The sequence below is a fragment of the Pantherophis guttatus genome, chromosome 3, assembly GCF_059756535.1.
Source record: "Pantherophis guttatus breed Tessera chromosome 3, ASM5975653v1, whole genome shotgun sequence".
NCBI classification, from domain to species: Eukaryota; Metazoa; Chordata; class Lepidosauria; order Squamata; family Colubridae; genus Pantherophis; species Pantherophis guttatus.
Window position 1 is genome coordinate 8,056,306 of NC_142065.1, and position 27,036 is coordinate 8,083,341.

Consider the following 27,036-nt stretch of genomic DNA (forward strand, 5'->3'; position numbering starts at 1 on the left):
CCTTTTCGCTCCTCTTTTATTGCCTCTGGGAGGGGCCATTCACCGTCCACCTGTGGCTTTACTCCTGAGTTGACCCTTGTTCCTTAGCTGTTCCCTTCTCCTGGCAGCTCTGCGCATGCGCACACTGGGAACAGGATCCAGCTGTTCTTCTGCCCCACTGATGTCTGACTCCGAAGGCTGCTGACAACTGTCAGATAGTCCTGGCCTCCTCTCTGCCTCTGACGCAGAGCCCTCATCGGAGCCTTCCCCAGACTCCAGGACTGGCCCATGTTCCTCCCCAACCTCCTCACTGTCCGAATCTGCTGCCACAACAAGAAGGGGGTTGGACTAGAAGACCTCCAAGGCCCCTTCTAAATCTATTATTCTGTATATAGCCCGCTTATAAATTTCCTTAGCCACCACACTGGAAAAACCTTTTGTATTTTAAAGAAGAAAACTTTAAAAGAAGTCCATTGTACAAGTCAGAAAGGGCTGGGCTGAAATACTTCATGAAATTTTATTTAGCAATAGAAGGCAGGAAGGGACTTTCCCCGTTGCTTCTTTCCCTCCCTCTCTGCTTTTCCAGTTTGCACACTTTGTGCTGGTAGGGTTTACCTGCTCCGGGTAAACGCCTCCGTGGGTTTACGAGAAATCCCTTCGCTGCATTCCAGAAGGACTGCAAAATTATGCTAGCGTGAACAGGACTTGCAGCTGGGGAAGACAGAAAGGAGACAAACCAACATTGATTTGTTCCTTCTTTTCAATCCTGCGTTCGCCATGGCTTGCAAGACAGATCCGGTGCCCGGAGCCAGATGTTCTCTATATACCAGTTTGTGGGATTTTCAAGCCCTGACCGAAACGGAGTTGACTTTCCAAGCAGGGGACCTGTTCCAAGTGATTCAGAAGACCGGGGAATGGTGCTGGGCCAAGCAGGTGGATGCTCTGGGGGGAATATGCGAGGAAGGCTACGTTCCCTACAGCTATCTTGCCAAGAAAGAGACGGTAGAGACGGAGCCGTAAGTACTAGCAGGTTGCGTTAGCTTTGCTGCAAAAATCTTCAGTGGGTTTTGGCGGCTAAGTTTAAGGAACCCTGGTGGCACAGTGGTTAGAATGCAATATTGCAATTAAACTCTGCCCACTGCCAGTAGTTCGATCCTGACCGGCTCATGGTTGACTCAGCCTTCCATCCTTCCATGGTCGCTAAAATGAGGACCCAGATTTGTTGAGGGCAAGAGGCTGACTCTGTAAACCTCTCAGAGGGTGCTGTAAGGCGGTATATAAGTCTAAGTGCTTTTGCTATTAAGCTTTGACCCTTTGCTAAAACTCACTTTTACTTACAAGTAATCCTTGCTTTAGAACCGTTCATTTAGTGACCATCCAAAGTTATAAAGATAGGCTGATTCTGTAAACCACTTAGAGAGGGCTGTGAAGCACTGTGAAGCTGTATATAAATCCAATTGCTAAATTCTATTCTCTACTCTACTCTACTTCTTCCTCAATCTATTCTATTCTATTCTATTCTATTCTATTCTATTCTATTCTATTCTATTCTATTCTATTGCCATGGTGGCACAGTGGTTAGAATGCAGTATTGCAGGCTGACTCTGCCCATTGCCAGCAGTTCGATCTTGACTGGCTCAAGACTCAGCCTTCCCTCCTTCCGAGGTCGTTAAAACGAGGACCCAGATTGTTGGGGTCAATACATTGACATAAACTGCCTAGAGCAGTGATGGTTAACCTTTTTGCCACCATGTGCCAAATGTGGGGGGGTCGCACTCTCGTGTGCCCACACCCATAATTTAATGCCCCCACAGTGCCCCCCGTGCATGCGCGCGCGACCCCACTGTGCTCCCCTGCTGTTGGCACGCGACGGCAAAAAGGTTACTGGTGGGCCCAGTTGTAAGCCTTCCATCCTTTCTAAGGTGGGTAAAATGAGGACCCGGTTTGTGGGGGCAATAAGAGGACTTTGTATAAAATATACAAAAGTATGAAGGCTATTGCTTAACACATTGTAAGCCACCCTGAGTCTCCAGAGAAGGGCGGCATATAAAAATAAATAAATAAAAAAAATAGGCCCGATTTTCGCCCTCCTCAGGCTCCAGAGGCTTTCTTGGAGCCTGGGGAGGGTGAAAACGGCCTTCCCCATCCCTCCGGAGGCCCTCTGGAGGCTGGAAATGGCTTGTTTCCCAACTTCCGGTGGGCCTGGAAGGCCCGAAAATCAGCTGGCCAGCACACACATGCGTGCTGGAGTTGAGGTAGGGCAATGCTCACGTGCCCACAGATATGGCTCTATGTGCCACCTGTGGCACGCGTGCCATAGGTTTGCCATCACGGGCCTAGAGAATGCTATAAAGCACTGTGAGATGGCATATAAGTCTAAGTGCTATTGCTATTGAGGCCTTGATGCAGTTCTGTGCGAGTAAACATTAGCTGAAAGGAGAACTTGAGATCCAGGTGTATTTTCAGACGGTTTGAATCATAACTGGCAGGGAAATGGGTCACCCAGAGAGGCTACAGCAGTGTTTGTCAATCTTAGCCACTTTAAAATGTGGGGAGGGGACCTGGGGGGGCTGGAGAATTCTGGGAATTGAGGTCCAAACATCATTGACAGGGAATAGGGGCATCCAGAGAGGCTAGAGCTGTGTTTATCCATCTTACACCTTGAAGATGTTTGGACTTCAACTCCCAGAATTCCTCAGCCAGTATGGCTGGCTAGGGAATTCTGGGAGTTGACGTCCACACGTCACTCACAGGCAGGGCAGTAGCCAAAGAAATTAGAGCAGAGTTTCTCAACTTTAGCATATTTAAGATATCTGGACTTCAACTCTCAGAATTCCTCAGCCAGTATGGCTGGCTGGGGAATTCTGGGAATTGAAGTCCAGACATCTTAAAGAGGCCAAGTTTGAAAAACACTAGGTTAGATCGTTGAAATTACACACACACACACACACACACACACACATACACACACACACACATCATCATGAGAATCTTCTTCCAGCTCCTAAAGATAACCAACAATTTTCCACGGACAATGCTTGGATAATTTTTCATGGAAAAATTGGACAAAAGTTCCGATTCAGCTTGCTTTCCGAGCGTTCCCCAAACACACCAGTTCCCCCAATTTTCCCTCCCAGCCCCACAACCAGCCTGCTGGGAGATCCACACAGATCACTTGCTACACATAGAAACCAGCCTACAGACAGCTCAAGTCAGTCAGCCAAGCTTTATAGAAGTGGAGACTGCAGACACAGCAATGATGTCATAGAAACTGGAAAGGAACAGGAATGCAAGGTTCTCCAGTCCATCATCCCCTGCTCATTCCCCTCCACCCGACATTGTGAAAAAGATTGTTAGAATAGATGGACGTGGGTCTGATATAATTGGCTGGGTGGTCTGCAACCTGCGGCTCCGGAGCCACATGTGGCTCTTTAGGCCCTCTGCTGTGGCTCCCTGTTGGATGATCCCACCACTGGCTGGCCCCAACCCTCACCTTCCCCTCCCAGTCACTCCTCGCCTGGCGAGAAGGTAAGGGCAACAGCGGGGGGGATGGAGAAGCGACCGGGGAAAAGACAGAGAGATACAGAGAGAGAGGGAGAGAGAGAGAGATACAGAGAGAGGGAGGAGGAGGGAGGGAGAGAGAGAGAGAGATCACAAGGGTTTTGTGGTTCCCGTTGTTTTTTAACAACCGGTTCTCTGTCCTAATGACAGGCTGGGTAGGCGTGGCTGAGGGAGGATCATGTGACTGGTGAAAGTGAGTGACATCGAGTTGGCCATGCCCACCGAGGTTTTGTGGTTCCCGGTGTTTTCTTTTCTGTGGGAAACGGGTCCAAATGGCTCTTTGAGTGTTTAAGGTTGCAGACCCCTGCAAATGGCTGCTACTTCTTTTTTTCCTCTACCATCCTCATAGATGGTTCTTTGGGCAAATTTCCCGCTCGGAAGCGGTCCTTCGGCTGATGTCGGAAAAGAATAAATCTGGCGCTTTCCTGGTTCGTATCAGTGAGAAAATTGGAGCGGATTTCGTGCTTTCGGGTAAGACTTTGTGGGGCGAAAAACATAAAGGATTCTGGAGTTCTTTTCCGAATTCTTCACAGGTAGTTCTCGACTTATAACTGTCGGTTTAATGCAGGGGTGTCAAATTCGATTTCATTGAGCGCTGCATGAGGGTTGTGTTTGATCTTGGAGGGTCAGGGGATGGTCGTGGTCGGGATGGGTGTGGCCATGGCAGGTGGGGCTCATGTGGGGGCACCTGTGGTGGCCAAGTGCTAATGCAGGACTTCCCTCAGTCCCTTCCTCACTCTCATTATAACCTTCCCTCCTTCCTTTCTCCCATTTCCTTCCCTCTTCATTCATTCTTTCTTCTTCCTTCCCCTTTTTCCTTCTTTTTCCTTCCTTGCTCTCTTCCCATCTTCCCTTCTTTGTCTTTTTCTTTCCTCTTTCCCTTTGTGATCCTAAGTCCGTGATGGCGAACCTACGGCACGCATGCCACAGGTGACACCCAGAGCCATATCAATGGGCATGCGAGCTCAGCTCCACCAGCTGATTTTCGGGCCTTCCGGGCCCACCGGAAGTTGGCAAACAGGCCATTTCTGGCCTCCGGGGGGTGGGGAAGGCCGTTTTCGCCCTCCCCAGGCTCCTAGAAAGGCTCTGGAGCCTGGGAAGAGCGAAAAATGGGCCTACCGGTCCCACCGGGCCATTATGTGTCAAAAGTGGGGGGAGCACAGGGGGGGGGTCACGTGCACATACACAGGGGGACGGGGCGCATTGCATTATGGGTGTGGGCACATGCGCGCATGACCACCCTGCGCTCCCCCCACTTTTGGCACGTGATGGCAAAAAGGTTAGCCATCCCTGTCCTAGATACAGGCAGATGTAGGGTTTCCTGCTTAGGCATGGGGTTGGACTAGATGACCTGCAAGGTCCCTTCCAACTCTGTTAATGTTATTTTTCCTGTCCTTTCTTGCATGCTCAAATGCAAAAAAGGGGAAACATTTCTCCTTTCGTTTGGTTTTTTTGTTTGGTTTTATAGCCCTCCGCCAGCAAAAACGGAGCGTGTTTTCGCTGGCAGAGGCACCATGGACTGATCCTTTGCTGTTTCCAGGCCGGCCCCATGGGTCGGATCTAAGCACCCCACAGACCTTGGTTTAGTGACCATTCGAAGTTACAACAGCAGACTGGGGGAAAAAAATGACAACCAGCCCTCATTTAGAATCTTCACAGACTCCCCCTGGTCACAATATCAAAATTCAGATGCTTCGCAACTGGCATGTACTTATGACGGTTGTAAAGCCTCGGGGGGGGGGTGTCACGTGATCGCCATGCGTGTCTTTCCCAGCTGGCTTCTGGCAAACAAAGTCAGAATAAGGGGGGAATCCAGACTTGCTTAATGGCCGCGTGATTCACTTAATAACTGCGCCAATCCACATAACTGTGTCAAAAAAAATCAGTTGTGAGTCACTTAATTGTGGTCATAAATTGAGAGCGGCCGTAATGACTAGGGGATTTTTGGCCTCTCAGGAGCAGCTCAGAATAGAAACTGAGGGAGATCTGACTCATCCACGAAAACAAACTCTTTTAAGAAGAGAGAGGAAATGAAAAGGAAGGATAAAAAAAAAAGGCTACCCATCTTTTTGGGCCAGAATTTGCAAAACTTTTAAACAGGGCTGCAAGATTAAAAGAGTCAAAATAATGACCTCAGCCATGTTATTGAGCCCACTCCTCTTTTTAATGTGCATTGTACATTGGTAAGTGTAAAAAGAGGGTGGGGGTTTCTGGGCAGGGGTCTCCCAACCTTGGCAACTTTAAGACTTGTGGACTTCATCTCCCAGAATTCCTCAGCCAGCAAAGGTTTGCTGGCTGAGGAATTCTGGGAGTTGAAGTCCACAAGTCTTTAAAGTTGCCAAGGTTGGAGACCCCTGTTCTGGGGCATGGTCAGAATTAAATTAAGGCAACCTCAGCAACTTTAGGATGTGTGGACTTCAGTTCCCAGAATTCTGGGCGTTGAAATCCCCCTCATTTTAAAATTGCTGAGGTGGACAAACACAGATCTATTCATTATTCTTTAAAAAATCAATAAAGAATATGGAAAAAAAAAAGATCTATTCATTATTCATCTATTCATTAAAATAGATGCCAAAGATTTGCTTGCTTCCTTGCTTCTCCCTTCCTCCATCTTTTCTTTCTTTCCTTCTTTCCTTCCTTCCTCCCTTCCTCCCTCCCTCCTCCCCTCTCCCTCCCTTCCTCCATCTTTTCCTTTTTTAATTCTTTCTTCCCTCCCTCCCTCCCTCTTTCTTTTCTTTTTTCTTCTTTCTTTCCCTTTCTTTCTCTTTCTTTTTTCTTCCTTCCTTCCTTCCTTCCTTTTTCTCTCTCTATCTCTTTTTTTCTGTCTTTCTTTCTCTCTTTCTCTCTTTCCATTCCTATTCTATAAGGCAATTCAAACTGAGCAAGAATTGGAAACATTTTCAATAGGTATTTCTGCGTCTCCTTGCCAGTTTCCCAAAGGTAAACTAAAGGCACAGGATGGCTCTGTGCACACGCCCTTGTTTTCTTGGCCAGTAGGACTGGAGTGGTTTGTCATCCCTTTCTTCCAAGATCATATTTTGATTTTGCAACCCTGCCTAGAAGATTTCCTCACGGTCTCCCATCCAAATAGTAGCCAGCTCTGGCCTGGCTTAGTTTAATTTACGTTCAATCAAGGCTGGCTAGATGTTGCCATGTGCTCAATTCCTAAACAATCCTAATTTCTTATTCCAGGATCCTCTTTACCCCTTAGCCCCTGGAACCCAGTTTTTTCCCCCCACCCATTGCAAACAGGATGTGTCACCATCAAAGCAAAAATATTCTGCAAATCACCTCATTTGCAGCCAGCGGTGGGCTGCTGGGGGTTCGGAGGGGTTCGGGAGAACCTCTAGCTAAGATTCTGTGCAGTTCCGAGAATCCCGAAATCCCACTCCTGGCTGGCCCCGCCCAACCCACCCCACCCCTCCCAGAAGTCCCCACATGGCCTGTTTTGGATACAGGTAAGTGCAGGGCATGCGTGGAGGCTCGGGGAGGGCGAAAAACAGGCCTACTGGAAATTCGGGAAGGCCGGAAATGGGTCTGTTTCTGGCCTCCAGAGGGCCTCTGGAGCCCGGGGAGGCCGTTTTCATCCTCCCGGAGGCGCAAGGAAAACCTCCGGAGCCCAGGGAGGGCAAAAATGCCCCTTCTGCCATGGTGAAGGAGGCCGACTAGGCCACGCCCACCATGGCCACGCCCACCCATCAACCGGGCAGAGAACCCCTTGCTAAAATTTTTGAAGCCCACCCCTGAATGCAGCCCCCAGCAAGCCAGCATCCTATCCCCTCTTTCTTATGGGAACAGGAAGCGACCAAAACCTTTAAAGAGAGGGGGGTTTCTGAATCCCCTGCCCCACCAAGAGCCTTGGTGGCGCAGCAGATTAAAGTGGTATTAAGTGACACCAGCTGCCTGCAATTACTGCAAGTTCGAATCTCACCAGGCTCAAGGTTGACTCAGCCTTCCATCCTTCCGAGGTAGGTAAAATGAGGACCCGATTTGTGGGGGCAATAAGCTGACTTTGTATAAAAAAGAACACCGCTTAGGGGGGGCTGAAAGCCCTACTAAGCAGGTATATACGAAAGTATGAAGGCTATTGCTTAATGCATTGTAAGCCACCCTGAGTCTCTGGAGAAGGGCAGCATATAAATTGAACAAACAAACAAACAAACAAACAAACAAACAAACAAATAAATAAATAATAGTGTTCTCTTGCTTTGCTTTAAATTTGCTTCCCTGAATTTCACAGTCCGTGATGGCCACTTGACCAGACATTACAAGATCTTGCGAAACGGTGAGGGGAGGTTCTACATGAACGGGACGAGGACATTCCCGGACCTGCTCACCCTGGTGACGTGTTACAAGGAAAAGGTTCTTACTCACGGCTTGAAACTTCTGGCTCCCTGCTACAAGGTGAGAGAAGGCTGGGCACAGAATGCCTTGCAGCTTGGCAACTTTAAGACTTGTGGACTTCAATTCCCAGAATTCATCAGCCAGCATGTTGCCAAAGCATATCTGGCTGGGGAATTCTGGGAGTTGAAGTCCACAAATCTTAAAGGTGCCGAAATTGGACACCTCTGACCTACAGCTGCTGATCTTCATCTGGGGTTGGGTGGGGACTGGCACAGTTGTACATGGCATGCACTGTTTGCATGCATGTATGGCATGTATCAATATTGCACTCATCTATTGCATATTATCTGCATTGTTTGAGCCATGGTGGTGCAGCGGTTAGAATGGAGTATTGCATTCTAATTCGACCGACTGCCAGCAGTTCAATTCTTATCTGCTCAAGGTTGATTCAGCCTCCCTTCCTTTTGAGGTTGGTAAAATGAGGATCCAGATTGTTTGGGGCAATAAGCTCACTTCTAAAACCGCTTAAAAAGCGCTATAAAACACTATGGAGTGGTATATAAGTCTAAGTGCTATTCAGGAGTGGGTTCTACTTACCTTTACTACCAGTTCCATAGGTGGGTTTCAGCAGGTTCTGACCAGTTCTGGAGAACCGGTAGCAGAAATTTTGAGTAGTTTGGAGAACCGGTAGTAAAAATTCTGACTGGCCCCACCACCATCTATTCTCTGCCTCCCAAATCCCAGCTGATCGGGAGGAAATGGGGATTTTGCAGTAACCTTCCCCTGGAGTAGGGTGGGAATGGAGATTTTGCAATATCCTTTCCACAATATCCTTCCCCTGGATTGGGGAGGGAATGGAGGTTTTACAATATCCTTTCCCTGGGGTGGGGTGGGAATGGAGATTTTGCAATATCCTTTCCACAATATCCTTCCCCTGGATTGGGGAGGGAATGGAGGTTTTACAATATCCTTTCCCTGGGGTGGGGTGGGAATGGAGATTTTACCGTATCCTTCCCCTGCCATGCCCACCAAGTCACGCCCACCAAGACATGCACAGATCACTTCTGATGACGTCCGGGTCAGTGGGCGGAGCCTCCCGCAGGTTTTACTACCGGTTCTTGCGAACCGGTCCGAACCGGGGGCAACCCACCACTGGTGCTATTGCTATTGTTTATATATTTGGAGGCCAGTGGTGGGTTGCCCCCGGTTCGCACCGGTTCTATAGAACTCGTAGTAAAACCGGAGGGAGGCTCCGCCCACTGACTCTGACATCATCAAAATGCTTCTGCACATGCGCAGAAGAGCATACGTGTGTGCATGATCGAAGTGAGCATGTGCGCATGGCCCCGCTGCAAACCGGTAGTAAAGATAAGTAGAACCCACTCCTGGTGCAGGCCAGTCTCAACCATAGCAACTTTAAGACGAGATGGGTAGCGATAAAGGTAGTCCTTGACTTACAAGCATTTGTTTAGCGACCGTTCAAAGTTACAACGGCACTGAAAAAAGTGACCTGTGGCTGGTCCTCTCACTTACAACCACTGGAGGTCACGTGATGAAAATTCAGGTGCTTGGCTACTGACATGTATTTACTGTATGTATATAAAAATACAACCAGGGAGTGATTTCTAGTATTCTTTGTTTGATTCCTCCTTCAGAATGAGTGGAGTGGAATATTTGGAGGCCTTTCTATTTTTATTTGATTTTTAATGTTGATATTTTGAATTTATTTTTGTGCCTCGGGCTCTTAAACAACACTTTCCCACCTCAATCTGCCCCCTCAAACCAGCTTTGCTGTGGTACGGCCTTTGACGTGAGCTGACCGATATCTCCACCAGGTGGCACTCTGCTCACCTTAGCACCCTGTTTCTCTATCTCCGCCACTTTAAAATGTCTGGACTTCAATTCCCAGAATTCTTTAGCCCAGCCATGCTGGCTGTGTACTTCTGGGAGTCGAAGTCCACACCTCTTAAAGTTGCCAAGTTTGGAATAGAATAGAATAGAATAGAATAGAATAGAATAGAATAGAATAGAATAGAATAGAATAGAATAGAATAGAATAGAATAGAATAGAATAGAATAAAAAAATTTCTGGGGTTTTAAATTGAGCCGAATTATTTAATAATTTTAAATTATTTTAATTGAAGTTTGTCTTGTGCTTTTAATAGGCTGTACACCGCCCTGAGTCCTTCGGGAGAAGGGCGGTATAGAAATAAAATAATTATTATTATTATTATTATTATTATTATTATTATTATTATTATTATTATTATTATTATTATTATCCAAGTGTGATTGGACACACAAGGAATTTGTCTTGGTGCATAAGCTCTCAGTGTACATAAAAGAAAAGATACATTCATCAAGAATCATAAGGTACAACACTTAATGATAGTCATAGGGTACAAATAAGCAATCAGGAAACAATATCAATATAAATCGTAAGGATACCAGCAACAAGGTTACAGTCATACAGTCATAAGTGGAAGGAGATGGGTGACGGGAACGATGAGAAGATAAATAGTAGTGCAGACGTAGTAAATAGTTTGACAGTGTTGAGGGAATTATTTGTTTAGGAAAACATTGTCTTGGCAACTGGCTCTCCTTTGACGAAGGGAGCAATCAATCAGCGCTGTCCGAGGAAATAGGATCTCTGTGGGCTACCATTGGATGATTTAGGAATTTAAGGATCCTAAGCACATCCTTAAACAAGGCTCACAAGAAAATGTTTCCCTGGTTGTTAGGCAGGATACAGCTGTGAAAATAATACGGCAATCTGTCAGGTCCCTGCTGGAACGCTGCTATTCTAAAGGGGAGGGGGGCTGCATCTTGGGGGGTTGAACGGTTTGCATTCTTTCCCTTTTGCTATAACTGCAAATTAAGGGGGAGGAGTGGGCCAGCCGGATGCCTCCTCTCCCAGCCGGTTCCAGCCAGTTATCACCATCCCACCTCGGAGTTCTCACAACACCTTGGCGGCATTGGATTGGCTAATCGTGGACATGGGGTACCGGGTGGGGGTTGAACAGCGGAAATTAGCTCAACGCTTCGCGCGGGAACTTTCAGACTCCACCTAGTTTCTCTCAGTAAAAGTGCCTTTTGGAATGCTAATAGTTTCAAAAGCCATCCTTTCCTGAGAAGGTAGCTGAGACATTAGGCGAAGGTCCTTACATTAGGCGAAATCTGCAAAAAAAGGTCAACCCGCAGAGGCATCTGTCGTACTGTAGGGACCGTGCAAACGATGTCTACTCAAGGTAGAGACCAGGAGGAAGCTGAATCTGGCGGAGAGCCTCCACAAAAGCCCACCCAGGATAAAACCCTGCCAGGTGGACGGAGGAAGCTGTGAGCCTGGGGGACTCAGCTAAGCCTAGGTGTGCCATAAGCATTGGAAAGAAGAACGACTGGGACGGGAGGACAGAGGGAGTCAACCTCGCCCGAGACAGTCATCAACGTGAGTGGGAAGAGGAGCTGGAGGATGAAGAGGATGAAGAAGACGAAGAGGAGACCCCCCTCTCAGTGTGAAGTTCGATGGAGACCCTCAAGTCTTCCTGGTCCACGTTCTCATGTACATGCAGGATTATGGCCAGGAGTTCTCCACCGAAAGAGCCAAGGTGACGGTTGTCACGCTGGCACTTGAGGGGGCCGCGGCCAGTTGGATGGTCAGCCTCCATAATGTGAACCCCCCTGAGTTGAGAAAATTCAACCGATTCATGATGGTCCTAGGACAGGAATTTGAAGACCCCCCCTGGCCAACCGCAAAGCCTGAGACCGCATAAAAAACATGCGGCAGGGGTCGCCAGTGGGTGGATGAGTACACTGACGAATTTCGAAACCTAGCCTATCGGCTCGACTGGCCCGAAGTCATTCTAGTGACTTACTTCAAAGATGGGCTAAATCATGACCTGTACACTGCTTGTGTCGTGAGAGGAGACCCAGCCTGTCTCCAGGACTGGTACATGCTAGCCAAAGAAGTGGAGATCGACCTAGCCTGAAACTGGTACCGCTCGAGCACTGTGTGGAAGAGATCGCCTACGGAGAGGAAGAGAGACACAGCCAAAGCCCAAGTCCAGCCAACACGCTCCACCACCTGCTTCAAGTGTGACACTGAGGGTCACCGAGCAGCGGAGTGCCGAGCTAAGTACCCTGCTAAGAACAGGGACCAAACACGGGGGAGAAAAGCCACAAAGCAGCAACCGCGCGCGAAGCAGACGACCTTGGAAAGCTGGAACGTGGTGAAGTTCACCCCCTCGCTTAAACGAGACGAGGGAACTCTGACCTTACCGGAGGAAGACCAGTGGTCGACTGATACTGGTTTCGATGACGACCCTTTGGTAAGTGGCCCAATCGCTCCCGTGACCCCTAGAGATTAGACTAAGATTAGATTAAGAGAGTCGGGGGGGACCTTGTAGGTCATCTAGTCCAATCCCCCCTCCCGCCCAAGCAGGACACCCTACACCATTTCTGACAGATGGCAGTCCAGTCTCTTCTTGAAAGCCTCCAGTGATGAAGCTCCCACAACTTCTGAAGGCAACTTCTGATCCATTGGTTGATGGTTCTCACTGTCAGGAAATTCCTCCTTATTTCCAGGTTGAATGTCTCCTTGATCACCTTCCATCCATTGTTCCTTGTCCTGCCTTCAGGTGCCTTGGAGAATAACTTGACCCCCTTCCTCCTCTCTGTGGCAGGCCCTCAAATACTGGAAGACTGCTATCATGTCTCCCCTGGTCCTTTTCTTCACTAGACTAGCCATGCCCAACGGTGGTGGGTTCTACCTACCTTTACTACTGGTTTGCAACGGGGCCGAGCACCTACACTAGTTTTGCTCGCACGTGCACACGCTCTTCTGCGCATGTGCAGAAGCGTTCTGATGACATCAGGGTTGGTGGGCGGAGCCTCCCGCTGATTTTACTACCGGTTCTATAGAACTAGTCCGAATCGGGGGCAACCCACCACTGATGCCCAGTTCCTGCAACCTTTCTTCGTCGGTTTTAGCTTCCAGTCCCCTAATCATCTTGGTTGCTCTTCTCTGCACTCTTTCCAGAGTCTCAACATCTTCTTTTATAGTGTGGTGACCAAAACTGGATGCAGTACTCTAGGTGAGGTCTTACTAAGGCTTTATAGAGTGGTATTAATACCTCCCTTGATGTTGATTGCATCCCTCTGTTAATGCAATTTAGGATTGCATTGGCTTTTTTTTTAGAGATATGACACCTGTGGAGAGGGCAGAGAGTGTCCTTAAAGACCTTTCTAGACTTGGGGTGCACCAGATGCTTAGTGAGGCCTGCCCTGGTAGAGAGGCTGTGGATCTTGAACAGTGTTAATACGACTTTATAATGCCTTGGTAAGGCCACACTTGGAATATGGCATTCAGTTTTGGTCGCCACAATGTAAAAAAGATGTAGAGACCCTAGAAAGAGTGCAGAGAAGAGCAACAAAGATGATTAGGGGACTGGAGGCTAAAGCATATGAAGAACGGTTGCAGGAACTGGGTATGTCTAGTTTGATGAAAAGAAGGACTAGGGGAGACATGATAGCAGTCTTCCAATATCTCAGGGTCTGCCCCAAAGAAGAGGGAGCCAAGCTATTCTCCAAAGCACCTGAGGGCAGGACAAGAATCAATGGGTGGAAACTACTCAAGGAGAGAAGCAATTTAGAACCAAGGAGAAATTTCCTGACAATTAGAACAATTAATCAGTGGAACAACTTGCCTCCAGAAGTTGTGAATGCTCCAACACTGGAAATTTTTAAGAAGAGATTGGATAACCATTTGTCTGAAGTTGTGTAGGGTTTCCTGCCTGGGCAGGGGGTTGGACTAGAAGACCTCCAAGGTCCCTTCCAACTCTGTTTTCTATTCTATTCTATTCTATTCTATTCTATTCTATTCTATTCTATTCTATTCTATTCTATTCTATTCTATTCTATTCTTTGCCTGCGAAGGCTAAAAACCCCATTCGCCTTTTGCCAACTGGATGGCTCAGTCATGGGAGGCCTCCCCGCCACTTTCACCACCTGGGAGATCAAATGGGGCCCCACTCAGTGACTCTGAGCGTCATAGTAGCGCCAGGGATGGAGAGACCCCCTCGTCCTGAGGTTGGCCTAGCAGCTGGAAAAAAAAAATGGAACCCACAAGTGAACTGGAGAAAAGAGGGATTGAAATTCCTCCCTGGAGACAAACCCCCACGCAAGCAAAGAGCATTTGGCCAAGGACAGCCTGTATTTCAAAAGGAACTTTTAATGAGATTGCAGAGAAGTCGGACGACGGAGGCTGAAAATTCTCCCGCGGGAAGCGTTGAGCTAATTTCCCCTGTTCAGCCCCCACGCGATACCCCATGTCCACAATTAGCCAATCCGATGCCGCAAAGGTGTTGTGAGATCTCCGAGGTGGGATGGTGATAACAGGCTGGAACCGGCTGGGAGAGGACACATCCCCCCCACAAATCCCCAAATGGTTACAAAAGCAAAAGCATGCAAATCAGTGGTGAAATGTAAAATTTATTACTACGGTTCTGTGGGCATGGCTGGGTGGGTGGGTAATGTGACTGGGTGGGCATGGCCAACTTTTTTTTTCTTTTTTTACTTTTAAAAGCATTTTTTCTACAACCTTAAAAGGTTGCAGAAAAAAATGCTTTTAGAAGCCTCTGACAATCAGGCAACTCAGCTGGGATCGCCAGAGGCTTTTAAAGGCATTTTTTTTTCCTACAACCTCTTCGGCCGAAGAGGTTGCAGAAAAAAAATGCTTTTAGAAGCCTTTGACGAGGCGCATGATCATCAGAGGCTTTGGTTTTTTTTGTACTTTTAAAAGCATTTTTTTGGCCGAAAGGTTGCAGGAAAAAATGCTTTTAAAAGTAAAAAAAACAGCCTCTGATGATCGCGCGGCTAAGCTGGGCAAGTGGGGAGCAGGGATTTTTGCTACTGGTTCTCCGAACCACCCGCCATTGCTACCGGATCGGGCGATCCGGTCTAAACCGGGAGCATTTCACTCCTGATGCAAACCATTCAACCCCAAGATGCAGCCCCCCCTCCCCTTTAGAATGGCAGCCTTCCTGCAGGGACCCGATGTGCTCCCACCCCCCAACAAAGAGAAACTTCTGTTTAAAAAGAAGTTTTCCATTTAAGGTTGCACAATATCAGCATTCAGCATCCTAAAGCTACATGCAGAAAATAAAGGTTTGCAGCCGTTTTTCTTTTTATTTTCTTTTACAAAAAAAAAAAGCAGGGAAAATGATATGCATAGTTCCGATTTACAACCACAACTGAGCTCAAAATTTATGTTGCTAAGCAAGACCGTTGCTCAGTGAGTTTTGCCCTGCTTTACAACCTGTCTTGTCACAGTCGTTAAGCGAAGCACTGCAGTTGTTACATTAGTAACACGGTTGTAAAACGAATCTGGCTTCACCCCATTGACTTTGCTTGTCAGAAGGTCGCAAAAAAGGGGATCGCGTGACCCCGGGACACTGCGACCGTCATAAAAATGAATCAGTTGCCAAGCAGCCGAATTTTGATCACGTGACCATTGGGGGGGGCGCTGCAATGGTCATAAATGTGAAAAACGGTCCTTCACTTTTTTCAGTGCCGTTGTACCTTCAAACGGTCACTAAACAAATGGTCATAAGTATGAGGACTAGCTGTAATTGGAAGAACAACAGTTGCAAATGGTACACAAAATAAATCTTGGAGAAAATTAACCCCATCTGGACTTTCTTTTTGACCCAAGCCTGAGCCAAAGTCCATGCCCCACTGGGACGATTGGGAGAGACCCAAAGACGAATTCCGTCTGATCCGGAAGTTGGACTCCGGCTTCTTTGGAGACGTCTACGAGGGACTTTGGAAAGAGAAAGTGAAAGTGGCTATCAAGGTGTTACAGAGAGGTAAAGTCGAGCTGTAGAAATGAAACAGTCAGATGACGAGATCCATCCGCTGGGGCTTTTCATGCAAATGAAGCCCCACCCCCTTTTAAAAATACAGGTAGTCCTCGACTTACGACTGCTCACTTAGTGGCTGTTTGAAGTTACAGCAGGCCTCAATTGTGGTCGTAAATCAAGGATTACCTGTATACCCAGAAAGTAGTCAGGAGCTGAGCTGTACCAGAAGGGAGCAATTTACATTTAAAGGTAAAGGTAAAGTTTCCCCTCGCACATTTGTGCTAGTCGTTCCCGACTCTAGGGGGCGGTGCTCATATCCGTTTCAAAGCCGAAGAGCCAGCACTGTCCAAAGATGTCTCCATGGTCATGTGGCCAGCATGACTCAATGCCAAAGGCGCACGGAACGCTGTTACCTTCCCACCAAAGGTGGTCCCTATTTTTCTACTTGCATTTTTTACCTGCTTTCGAACTGCTAGGTTGGCAGAAGCTGAGACAAGTAATGGGACCTCACCCCGTTACGCGGCACTAGGGATTCGAACCGCTGAACTGCCGACCTTTTGATCGACAAGCTCAGTGTCTTAGCCACTGAGCCGCCGCATCCCTAATTTACATTTACATTTACTTTTCTCCCATCCCAGCCGATCTGACATGCCAGGATACCTTCAAAAACGAGATCGAGGCCCTGAGGCTGTTGAAGCACAAAAACATTCTCTCCCTCTACGCCATCTGCTCGGCCGGGGATCCTGTCTACATCATCACCGAAATCATGAGCAAAGGAAACCTGCTCTCATTCCTGAGGGGTAAGGCCATCGCCTTTTTCCTGGTTCCACCCCTTCACCCAGAGAGATCCATAGCCAAGCCTAGATTTTACCAAAACGACAGAAAAGGGCATCTTAAGAACATCAGCCTGTGGCTGATCAGCTGCCCACAGAAGCTTTTTGTTCACAATATGGTGTTGTAATCAGTTGCCTCCTCCTTGGTGTCCAAAAGTCCTTCTCTAGTCTTTTCCAGGGATGGGCTGCTGGGGGCTCTCAGGGGTTCGGGAGAACCTCTAGCTAAGATTCTGTATAGTTCGGAGAACCCCCAAATCCCACTCCTGGCTGGCCCCGCCCCACCCGCCCCACCCCTCCCAGGAGTCCCCACACAGCCCATTTTGGATGTAGGTAAGTGCAGAGTGTGTGCTGAGGCTCAGGGTGGGCGAAAAACGGGCCTACCAGAAGTTCGGGAAGGCCGGCCTCCAAAGGGCCTCAGAAGCCTGGGAGGCCGTTTTCGCCTCCCAGAGGCTTGAGAAAAGCCTCGGGAGCCTGGGGAGGGCAAAAACGCTGTGGTGCAGGAGGCTGACTAGGCCACGCCCACCCAGCAACCAGGCAGAGAACCTCTTGCTAAAATTTTTGAAGCCCACACCTGGTCTTTTTTCCTCTTTCCAAGATATTCCAACAGTTTTCGGCGGCAGCCAAAAAAGCCAATGCAAAAAGGCATGAGACTTCAGTTGTGTGGGATGAAGTCATCTTGACTTTCCTAAAATAAACACACACACACACACACACACACACACATGAATGCTGCAGATAGCCCTCCTTTTTAAAATTAAAATAATATTAAAAAAATTATGTTAGTCTTGAGGTTCAGTCTAGTCAGGGGTGTCAAACTGGCGGCCCGTGGTCCAGATGCGTCACGGATAGGCCATGCCCAGCCCATCTTCACAAAGGGGAAAAACGTTGCGAAACGTCTCATGACAGCAAGTTTGACACCCGTGTAAATCTAGGAGCCTCGGTGGAGCAGCGGACTAAGTGCTGTTAAGTGCTAGCACTTAGCTGCCAGCTGCCTGCAATTAGTGCGAGTTCAAATCTCACCAGGCTCAAGGTTGGCTCAGCCTTCCATCCTTTCGAGGTAGGTAAATTGAGGACCCGGATTGTGGGGGCAATAAGCCAGTTTTGTATAGAACAACACTGCTTAGGGGGGCCCGAAAGCCCTAATAAGCAGGTATATACATAAATGTATGCAGGCTATTGCTATAACGCATTGTAAAACGCCCTGAGTCTACGGAGAAGGGCAGCATATAAATTGGACTAATAAATAAATAAATAAATAAATAAATAAATAGTGGTTAAGGCATAGAAAGTAGGAGAATGTGAATTGAAGTCCTGCTTCAGCTATGAAAACCAGCTGGGTGACTTTGGGCCAATCCCCAGGAGACTGTGAGTTCTAGTCTTGCCTTCGGCATAAAAGCTGGCTGGGTGATTTTGGCCAATCACCAGGCGACAGTGAGTTCTAGTCCCACTTTAAGTTATGAAAGCCAACTGGGTGATTCCGGGCCAGCGACTCTCTCAAGCCCAACCCGCCTCACATCGTTTTGGGAAAATTAGGAGGAGAAAGGTGTGCTGGATATGTTTGCCACCTTGAATTCTGGGGTGGGATTCAGCCAGTTTGGAATTTGGGCAAGCCGGATGTTAATTTTAATCCGGTTGTTCCAAGGACTGGCTGATCCCTCCCACCCCGCTCCACCTCTCCCAGGAGTCTCCACGCGGCCCGTTTTGGATGCCAGGTAAATGCAGGGTGTGTGCGGAGGCTCTGGGAGGGTGAAAAACGGGCCTACTGGAAGTACAGGAAGACCGGAAACGGGCCCATTTCCGGCCTCTCAAGGGCCTCTCAAGGTCCTCCGGTGCCCAGAGGAGGCCGTTTTCGCTCCCCTGGAGGCTCGGGAAAAGCCACCAGAGCCTGGGGAGGGTGAAAAGCCCCTCCCTCTGTGGTGCAGGAGGCCGAGTAGGGCATGCTCCCATGGCCATGCCCATCTAGCAACTGGTTGCTGAAATTTTTGAATTATTTCTTAATACCCAATGTTTTTTATTCAGACAGGAATTGCCCCACATCAGAACAGCTGAATTTGAATTTCAGGCTAGAAACATCTGGCCCACTAGTGTGTGGTCCCCATAGTGGGAGACACCTTTTGGTGCCCATGGGTCCTGGGTTGTCTAGATGACCTATATTGGGGTTGGACTAGATGACCTATAAGGTCCCTTCCAACTCTGTTAATCTGTTAATCTGTCTTTCTCTGAGCTCCATGTGCAAGACGACGCCTCTTGTTATCTCCATCCTAAAAAGAAGTAAAACTTTTTGGGAAAAACACCTCATGGTCCAGCAGGTTCTCATGTAACTGTCCGTTTCTTCCCAGGTCCAGAGGGGAAACAGATGGAGATGGTGGAGCTGGTCAGCTTGGCTGCTCAGGTGGCTGAGGGGATGAGCTACCTGGAATCGCAGAATTTCATCCATCGAGATTTGGCTGCCAGGAACGTCCTGGTGGGAGAAAACAACATCTGCAAAGTGGGAGATTTCGGGATGGCCAGGCTGATCGAGGTACTTTTCAATCCTTCTGAGACTCAAAAGCATCCAGAAAAATAGAATTTAATCCAGAAAGGCCAAATTGCAGGATGAATATGTCCAATCAAACTAGTAGGTTAAAATAAAATAGTATAAGGGTTGGTGGGAGAGAGAGAGACGGGGAGGGAGGGAGGGAGGAAAAGAGAGAGAGAGGAATGATAGATAGATAGAGATAGATAGATGATAGATAGATAGATAGAGATAGATATAGAGATAGATAGAGATAGATAGAGATAGATAGAGATAGATAGAGATAGATAGATGATAGAGAGAGAGAGAGAGAAAGATGAGATATGAATAATAGGTAGATAGATGGTAGATGGTAGATAAATGTTAGATGATAGATAGATAGATAGAAAAATAGAAAGATAGATAGATATAGACAGACAGATTGAGATCTCTCTATACTGCATAAACTTATTTGGCATTGCTCTATAGATGTATATATAGAAAAGTTTAGATTGGTCAATATATATTTTATTACTGCTGAAAAGTTAGGGATAGAGATTGGTCAGGTTTTTTTTATAACTTTTAGTGATGTTTAAAAGTATAAAAGTAAAAAAAACTAATGCAAATTAAGAATAATATGAAAAATAAAAAGGAATGTAATATATCCCTGACATTACAAATACTCCTCAACTTAACAACCACAATTGAGCCCAAAATTTCTGTTGCTAAGCGAAACATTCGTTAAGTGAATTTTACCTCATTTTACGACCTTTCTTACCACAGTGGTTAAGTGAATAAACTGCATTTGTTAAGTGACTAACATGGTTGTTAACTGAATCTGGCTTCCCCACCGATTTTGCTTGTCAGAAGGTCGCAAAAGGGGATCACGTAACTCGGGGACACTGCAACCGTCATAAATATGAACCAGTTGCCAAGCATCCAAATTTTGATCCTTGGACCATGGGGATGCTGCAACAGTTATAAGCGTGAAAAACAGTCATAAGTCACTTTGTTCAGTGCCGTTGGAACTTTGAACAGTCACTAAACACACCGTTGCAAGTCGAGGACTACTTATAGTGTTCAGAAGGTGCGGATCATGGCCCCACACACGCGCTCTCCTGGCTGGACCTTGTCTGAACAGACCCCATTTTGGGGATCAAGAAATGCCGAGTTTTCCAAAGACTTTGTACAAAATGGATGACCTTATGTTTCTGTCTTTGCAGGAAGATATATACCTCTCTTACTCACACAGCTTTCCTTACAAATGGACCGCACCGGAAGGCCTTTCCTGCGGATGCTACTCCATCAAATCTGACGTGTGGTCCTTCGGCATCCTTCTTTATGAAATCATGACTCGTGGGCAAAACCCATATCCAGGTATGGGGACAAGAGTATAGAGCAGAGGTCTTCAAACGTGGCAGCTTTAAGACTTGTGGACTTCAACTCCCAGAATTCTCCAGACAGCAGCATAACCCTTTTTGAAAAGAAAAAAAACCTTTTTTTCTTTTAAATGCCTCTGACGATCCCAGCTGAGTTGCCTGATCGGCAGAGGCTTTTGAAAGCATTTTTTTACAACGCTCTTCGCCGAAGAGATTGTAGAAAAAATGGTTTTAAAAGAAAAAAAAAATTGGCCATGCCCACCCACTCACATTACCTACCCCCCCACCAAGCCACGCCCACAGAACCGGTAGTAACAAATTTTAGATTACACACACACACACACACACAAACACACACACACACACACACACACACATATATATATATATATATATATATATTTGTTTTCTCAGGTTTTCGCGGGTGTTTGTATGTAGGTCTTTGGTTATTCGGGTCTTCTCCCACGTAAAATTGGAAGTGTCTTGGCGACGTTTCGACGAAGTCTCATTCGTCATCTTCAGGCTGGTGTTCTCGGCTTCGTGCTTCCAGGAGCAATGTGAGATCGCAGCTGTCTCTTCCTTTTAAGTGCTAGTGGAGGTGTGAGCTGATTGGGTGGGAACTTGGCTGTGTTCTGATTGGGTGGAGGTGTGTTCTGATTGGTTAGGGGCTTGGCTGTGCTCTGATTGGCTGGGGTTGTGTTCTGTTTGGGTGGGGGCTTGGTTGTGCTCAGCTTAGTCTGAGTTGCAGGGGGATTTGAGCTGGTGAGCTGCGTTGTTGTTGTTTGGCTTCGTGTTTGTGGCCGTGCGAGCTCTTCATGGTCGGTGTCAGTCTGCTTCATGTATGGATTGGAGGGGTTTAAAGTGGCTAATGATGCAGCTGCGGTCTGGCTTCTGGTCCTTGGTCGTGGCTCATTATCAGTGTGGGTTTGAGTCTGGTTTCTGCGTGGATGTGTGGTGGTGACATCAGGTGTGGCACTCGTGAGTGTGGGTCTGGTGTCATTCGTCGTGTTAGGGACTCGTTTGTCAATAAGAGTGGGTTTCCAAATGGCTGGTAGGCGGGAGGTATCGTCTCGTTTGTTCATGCTGTGTGGGCGTTTTTCTATCTCGATGGCTTCTCTGATTATTCTGTTGTTAAAGTGTTCAGTTTTGGCGATAGTTCTGGTCTTTTTAAAGTCAATATCATGTCCTGTGGCTTTAAGGTGTTGGACCAGGGAAGAAGTTGGTTCCTCTTTTCTGACTGAGTTCTTGTGTTCTTCTATGCGTGCACTTATTCGTCTGTTGGTTTGTCCGATGTATGTGGTGGGGCAGGCGGTGCATGGGATTTCATATACTCCTTGATTTTCTAACTCAATTTTGTCTTTGGGGTTCCTTAGGATGGTGGATATTTTTCGGTTTGTGCAGAATGCTGTCTTGATGTTATGTTTGTGGAGGATTTTGCTTATTCTGTCTGTGGTGCCTTTTATGTATGGGAGGAGGGCCTTGCCGTTTTCTTGTTCTCTGTCTTGGATTTTAGTGGGGGTTTCTTTTTGGATTAGGTTGGTGATCTTATTTCTTTGGAATCCATTGGATGTGAGTACGTTAGTGAGGGTGTGTAGTTCGGTTTTTAGGTGTTGTTCGTCAGCTAAGCGTTTTGTTCTGGAAATGAGTGTCTTGGCTACAGAGTTGATCTGGGCAGGGTGGTGGTGTGAGAGTGCGTGCAGATAGCGGTTTGTGTGTGTTTTCTTCTGGTATATAGTGTGTCCTAGGGAGCCATTGGATTTTCTGTAGACTAAGACATCCAGGAAGGGAAGTTGGTTGTTCACTTCTGTTTCCATGGTGAACTGTATTTTGGGGTGTAGGCTGTTGAGGTGTGTGAGGAAGTTGTCCAGTTTTTCTTTCCCATGTGGCCAGATTATGAAGGTGTCATCCACATATCTGAGCCAGAGTTTGGGTTTGTGATCGGATTTTTCTAGAGCTTGGGTTTCAAAGTATTCCATATAGAGGTTGGCAATGACAGGTGAGAGGGGTGATCCCATGGGTGCTCCTTCTCTTTGTTTGTATTTCTGTCCATTATAGATGAAGTATGTGTTGGATAGGCAGTGGCTGGTCAGATCTAAGATGTGCTGGGGGGGTTATATTTGTTTTGGATAACTGTCAAGGCTTCTTTGATTGGTACTTGGGTGAAGAGGGATATGACATCAAAGCTCACGAGTAGGTCACTGGGCTGTAAGTTTTGTTGCTTTATGATGTCTATGAACTGGAATGAGTTTTTTACGTATGAGGTGATGGATTCTGCATAGGGCTGTAGTTGTTTGGCGAGAAATTTGGTTAGGTTTTGTAGAGGTGAGCCTATGGAGCTGACTATGGGTCTAAGTGGGGTTCCTTCTTTGTGTATCTTGGGGAGACCATAAAGCTTAGGGCATCTGGATGATTTCTCTCTGGGTATGATTCTTTGCTGAATCTCTTCGCTGATGGGGGAGGCTTTTATTTTGGATCTGGTGGTTTTTTCCAGGTAGGTGGTGGGGTCTGTGTTTAGGGGTTTGTATATGGAGTCTTGGAGTAGGTTGGTTAATTTGGTTTGGTAGTCAGATGTGTTCATAACCACCGTGGCATTGCCCTTGTCTGCTGGTAGGATTATTATGCTGGTGTCTTCTTTCAGGTTAAGTAGTGCTGTCTGTTCCTCTTTGGGTAAGTTACTTTTGGGTGGCTTGCTGGTGCAGAGGATATTGGTGATTTCGAGTCTGATTCTGTTTGCATCGTCGGGGTTGATTTTGGTCAGGCTGGTTTCAACTCCGCATATAATGGTTTCAGTGGGGATGCTTTTGGGAGCGACTGCAAAGTTGAATCCTTTGGAAAGGACATTGGTTTCGGCTTTGGTGAGGATCCTATCTGAGATGTTATGCACTGTTTGTTTCATGTGTGGCTGTGAGGGTGGGGGGGATTGTTTCTGGCGTTCTTGTAGTCTTCGGAGTTTGTTGGTGTGTGTGTCTGTCTTGAGGGTGGTCTGTGTTTCGGCTGAGTCCCAGCTGATGGCTAGAGGGGAAAAAACTGTTTAAACTCTTGCCGCTGGGCTTCAAAGGGCCCTCCTACAGCTGATCAGTGTTAAAAGAAAACAAATGAGTAGACCAGTGCCTGCAAAAATACATGAATAGACCGGTGCCTGCAAAAATAAATGGGTAGACCGGTACAGCTCTGCAAGCAGTTAAAAGCCTGGTAGACCAGTACCTCTGCTAAATCCTAAATAATTGTCACATGACCATCAAGCCACGCCCACAAAATAAGCCACGCCCACAGAACCGGTAGTAAAAAAATTAGAACCTTCCCGTGATATATACATATATACATACATACACATATATAGTATATAAAAGACTACAATTTTGTGTTCGTGTATCCATCTGGACAGCCGCTACACAATTTTTTGACATATGATTTATTATGGTTCCTCACAACTCTAGAGAGCTAACGATCAACCCTGAGAGCGGGTCCAAAAAAATACAAATCCTTCTATTGCCCACCATTCAGTCAGAAGTAAAGAAGCTTCTTGGATGAGAAGCAAAATGTTTCCAAGGAAAAAGTCCCGTTGCCTTTTGAAAAAGCACTTTTGAAACAACCATGACCTGACGGTTGAGAATATCCATAGATGTATTAATAGTATGTGTTCCTTCAATACGTCTTTACTACAGATAATCCTCGACTTACAACGGTCCATTTAGTGACCATTCAATGTTACAATGGCACTGAAAAAGTGACTTAGGACCATTTTTCATGTTTATGACCGTTGCAGCATCCCCGTGGTCACATGATCAAAATTTGGATGCTTGGACAACTGGCATGAATTTCGCGACGGTTGCAGTATCCTGAGGTCAAACGATTCCCCCCTTTAGTGACCTTCTGGCAAGCACAGTCAATGGGGAAGCCAGATTCACTTAATAACCGTGTTCCTGACTTAACAACTGCAGTGATTCACTTAAAACAACTGTGGCAAGAAAGGTTGTAAAATGGGGCAAAACTCACCGAATAAATATCTCACTTAACAACAGAAATGTTGGGCTCAATTGTAGTCATAAATCGAGGACTATGTGTACTGCTATCCATGTATTTCATGCCATACGCGGAATATATAAATAATGCTGCATTTTTCCTTCTTTCTACAGGCATGAGTAACTTGGAGGTCTCCACCAAGGTTCAAAATGGCTTCCAGATGCACCGCCCGCCCAGGTGCCCTCCTGTCATGTACTCCATCATGTGCAAATGTTGGAACCTGGATCCCAACCAAAGACCAGATTTCCAGAACATCAGAGAACTTCTCCAGAATTTCACCAGCTACGAGAACTTTGAAGCCTTCTCTTAAGCTGCCCTTCAGTGATTGGGGCAGTGGTGGGTTCCTCCCGGTTCGGTCCGGTTCAGCCGAGCCGGTAGCGGTGACGATATGACGTCACCGAACCGGTTCTCCCCCCCCACGTTATTCTTACCTTTTATTTGGTCCCACCCCCAATCTATTGCTGCCTCCGGAGTCCCAGCTGATGACTAGAGGGAAAAAAAACTGTTTAAACTCTTGCCGTGGGGCTTCAAAGGGCCGTCCTACAGCTGATCAGTGTTAAAAGCAAACAAATGAGTCGGGTCGTAAGTGCAAGGACTGGTCGTAAGTGCGAGGACCTTCCAGAAATGACTCTGACCAGCTAGCCATGCCCTCCAAGCCACACCCACAAAATAAGCCATGCCCACAGAACCGGTAGTAAAAAAATGTAGAACCCAACCCTGGATTGTGAAGACGTTGTACCCCATCACACAGACACCTGAGTATAAGGGGGCAGAGGAGCAGATCAAGGTGATTGACAAATTATCGCACCATCAGCCCTGCTGGGAAAGAAAGGATGTAGGTTTAATTTTTAAAAAAAGGCAAAATAGGGACTTTTGAATCTAGAACTAAAGAGAAATTTCCTAAAGGCGAGAGTAATCCATCAATGGAACAGCCTGCCTTCAGAAGTTGTGGCATCACTGGAGGCTTTCAAGAAGAGATGGGGCAGCCATCTCTCTGAAATGGTATAGGGCTGCGATGGTGAACCTACGACACGCGTGCCACAGGTGGCATGTAGAGCCCTCTCTGTGGGCACACGAGCCGTTGCCCCAGCTCAGCTCCATCGCACACGCGCACACGCCTCCCACCAGCCAGCTGATTTTCGGGTCTCTGCTGTGCATGCGCAGAGGGCGTGGCACATGCGGGAGATGCGTGCATGCATGTGTGGGGACGGGGGGAGGATGGGGGGGGTGCGGCGTGCCCCCCCCACCGCAGCTTGTTTTTGGTCCCAGGAGGCTGCAGGGTGGCCTGCTAGGCCCAAAATGGGGCACGGGGGGTCACACATATGTGGGGGGGGCACACGGGGGGGCATCGTGCGCACATTGCATTATGGGTGCCCGCACACACGTGCATGCTTTCAGCACACGACAACAAAAAAATTAGCCATCACTGGTATAAGGTAGTCGGACTAGAAGACCTCTAAAGTCCCTTCCAACTCTTATCATTCTATGTTCTCTGAATGATCCAACGGGCCAGGACTAAACTTCCTTGTCTTTTGTTACTCTCTGCCACACGACACTTAATTAGCACCCACGACACCTCACAAATCGTCCTGTGGGTCCAGAAGGGCAAGACAAAAATCTGGGTCCAATGTTCGCAGTACCGATCGGACTGGAAAAAGCTAAGCAGAAGACCAGGCTGTTCCCTAGATGGATTCTGTACATTTCCTGTTGATGCCTTTGGGTTCTGCAAAATTCAATCTTGGATGTTTCTCATTTGCCTCAGAGTCTGGAGAAGGTTGTTATAGGTGTTATGTTTACCTTATATGCAGCTTATTTATTCCACGTGAAAGAAAGATCCCAAACTCGGTTTGTCCATCGAATCTGCATGGCGCTAGAATTGATGGTTCAGCCAGTTGTGGAAATCCAACTATTATCATAACATATGAAGCACATTCGATGGTTTGCTTATTTTGGCAGAGCTTTTGATGGGATTATAAGAAATGTTGCTCATTGATTTCAGTTGAAGGTTAAGAATGTTGTGTGAATCTCACCTGGGAAGAGTGTCTGGAACCTTTCCTGAATTTTAAGCCATTCAGGAGTCTGTTCCTATCTTCCTATTGGTTGAAAACTTATAAAGATAATCCTTGATTTACAATGATTCATTTAATGACCATTTGAAGTTATAACAACAATGAAAAAAGCGACTTAAGACCGTTTTTCATACTTACGACTTTTGGGCCATCCCCATGGTCATGTAATCCAAATTTGGACTCTTAGCAACTGACTCATATTTATGACTATTGCAGTGTCCCGGGGTCATGTGATCACCTTTGTGATCTTCTGACAAGTAAACTCAAAGGGGAATCCAGATTCAGTTAATAACCGTGATACTAACTTAACAACTGCAGTGATTCACTTAACAAATTGCCAAGAAAGGTTGTAAAATGGGGCAAAACTCAGTTAACAACTGTCTTGCATAGCAACAGAAATTTGGGGCTCAATTGTAGTCGTATGTTGAGGAATATCTGTATTTGGAGGAAGCGAAATGATTTTTATATAATAAAAGATCCTTGTTGTATAAATTTGGT

At 46.9% G+C, this 27,036-nt stretch overlaps 1 protein-coding gene across 1 annotated transcript; it reads left to right on the forward strand.

Annotated features, from left to right (window-relative positions):
* The first annotated feature begins 555 nt into the window (after positions 1 to 555).
* Positions 556 to 27,030, forward strand: PTK6 (protein tyrosine kinase 6). Its single transcript, XM_034441279.3, has 8 exons — positions 556 to 995; positions 3,890 to 4,011; positions 7,781 to 7,944; positions 15,593 to 15,746; positions 16,379 to 16,540; positions 18,913 to 19,094; positions 20,291 to 20,444; positions 24,583 to 27,030. Exons 1-8 carry the CDS (start codon positions 757 to 759, stop codon positions 24,777 to 24,779), a joined length of 1,374 nt encoding a protein of 457 aa, XP_034297170.2. The 5' UTR covers positions 556 to 756; the 3' UTR covers positions 24,780 to 27,030.
* The last annotated feature ends 6 nt before the right edge of the window (positions 27,031 to 27,036 follow it).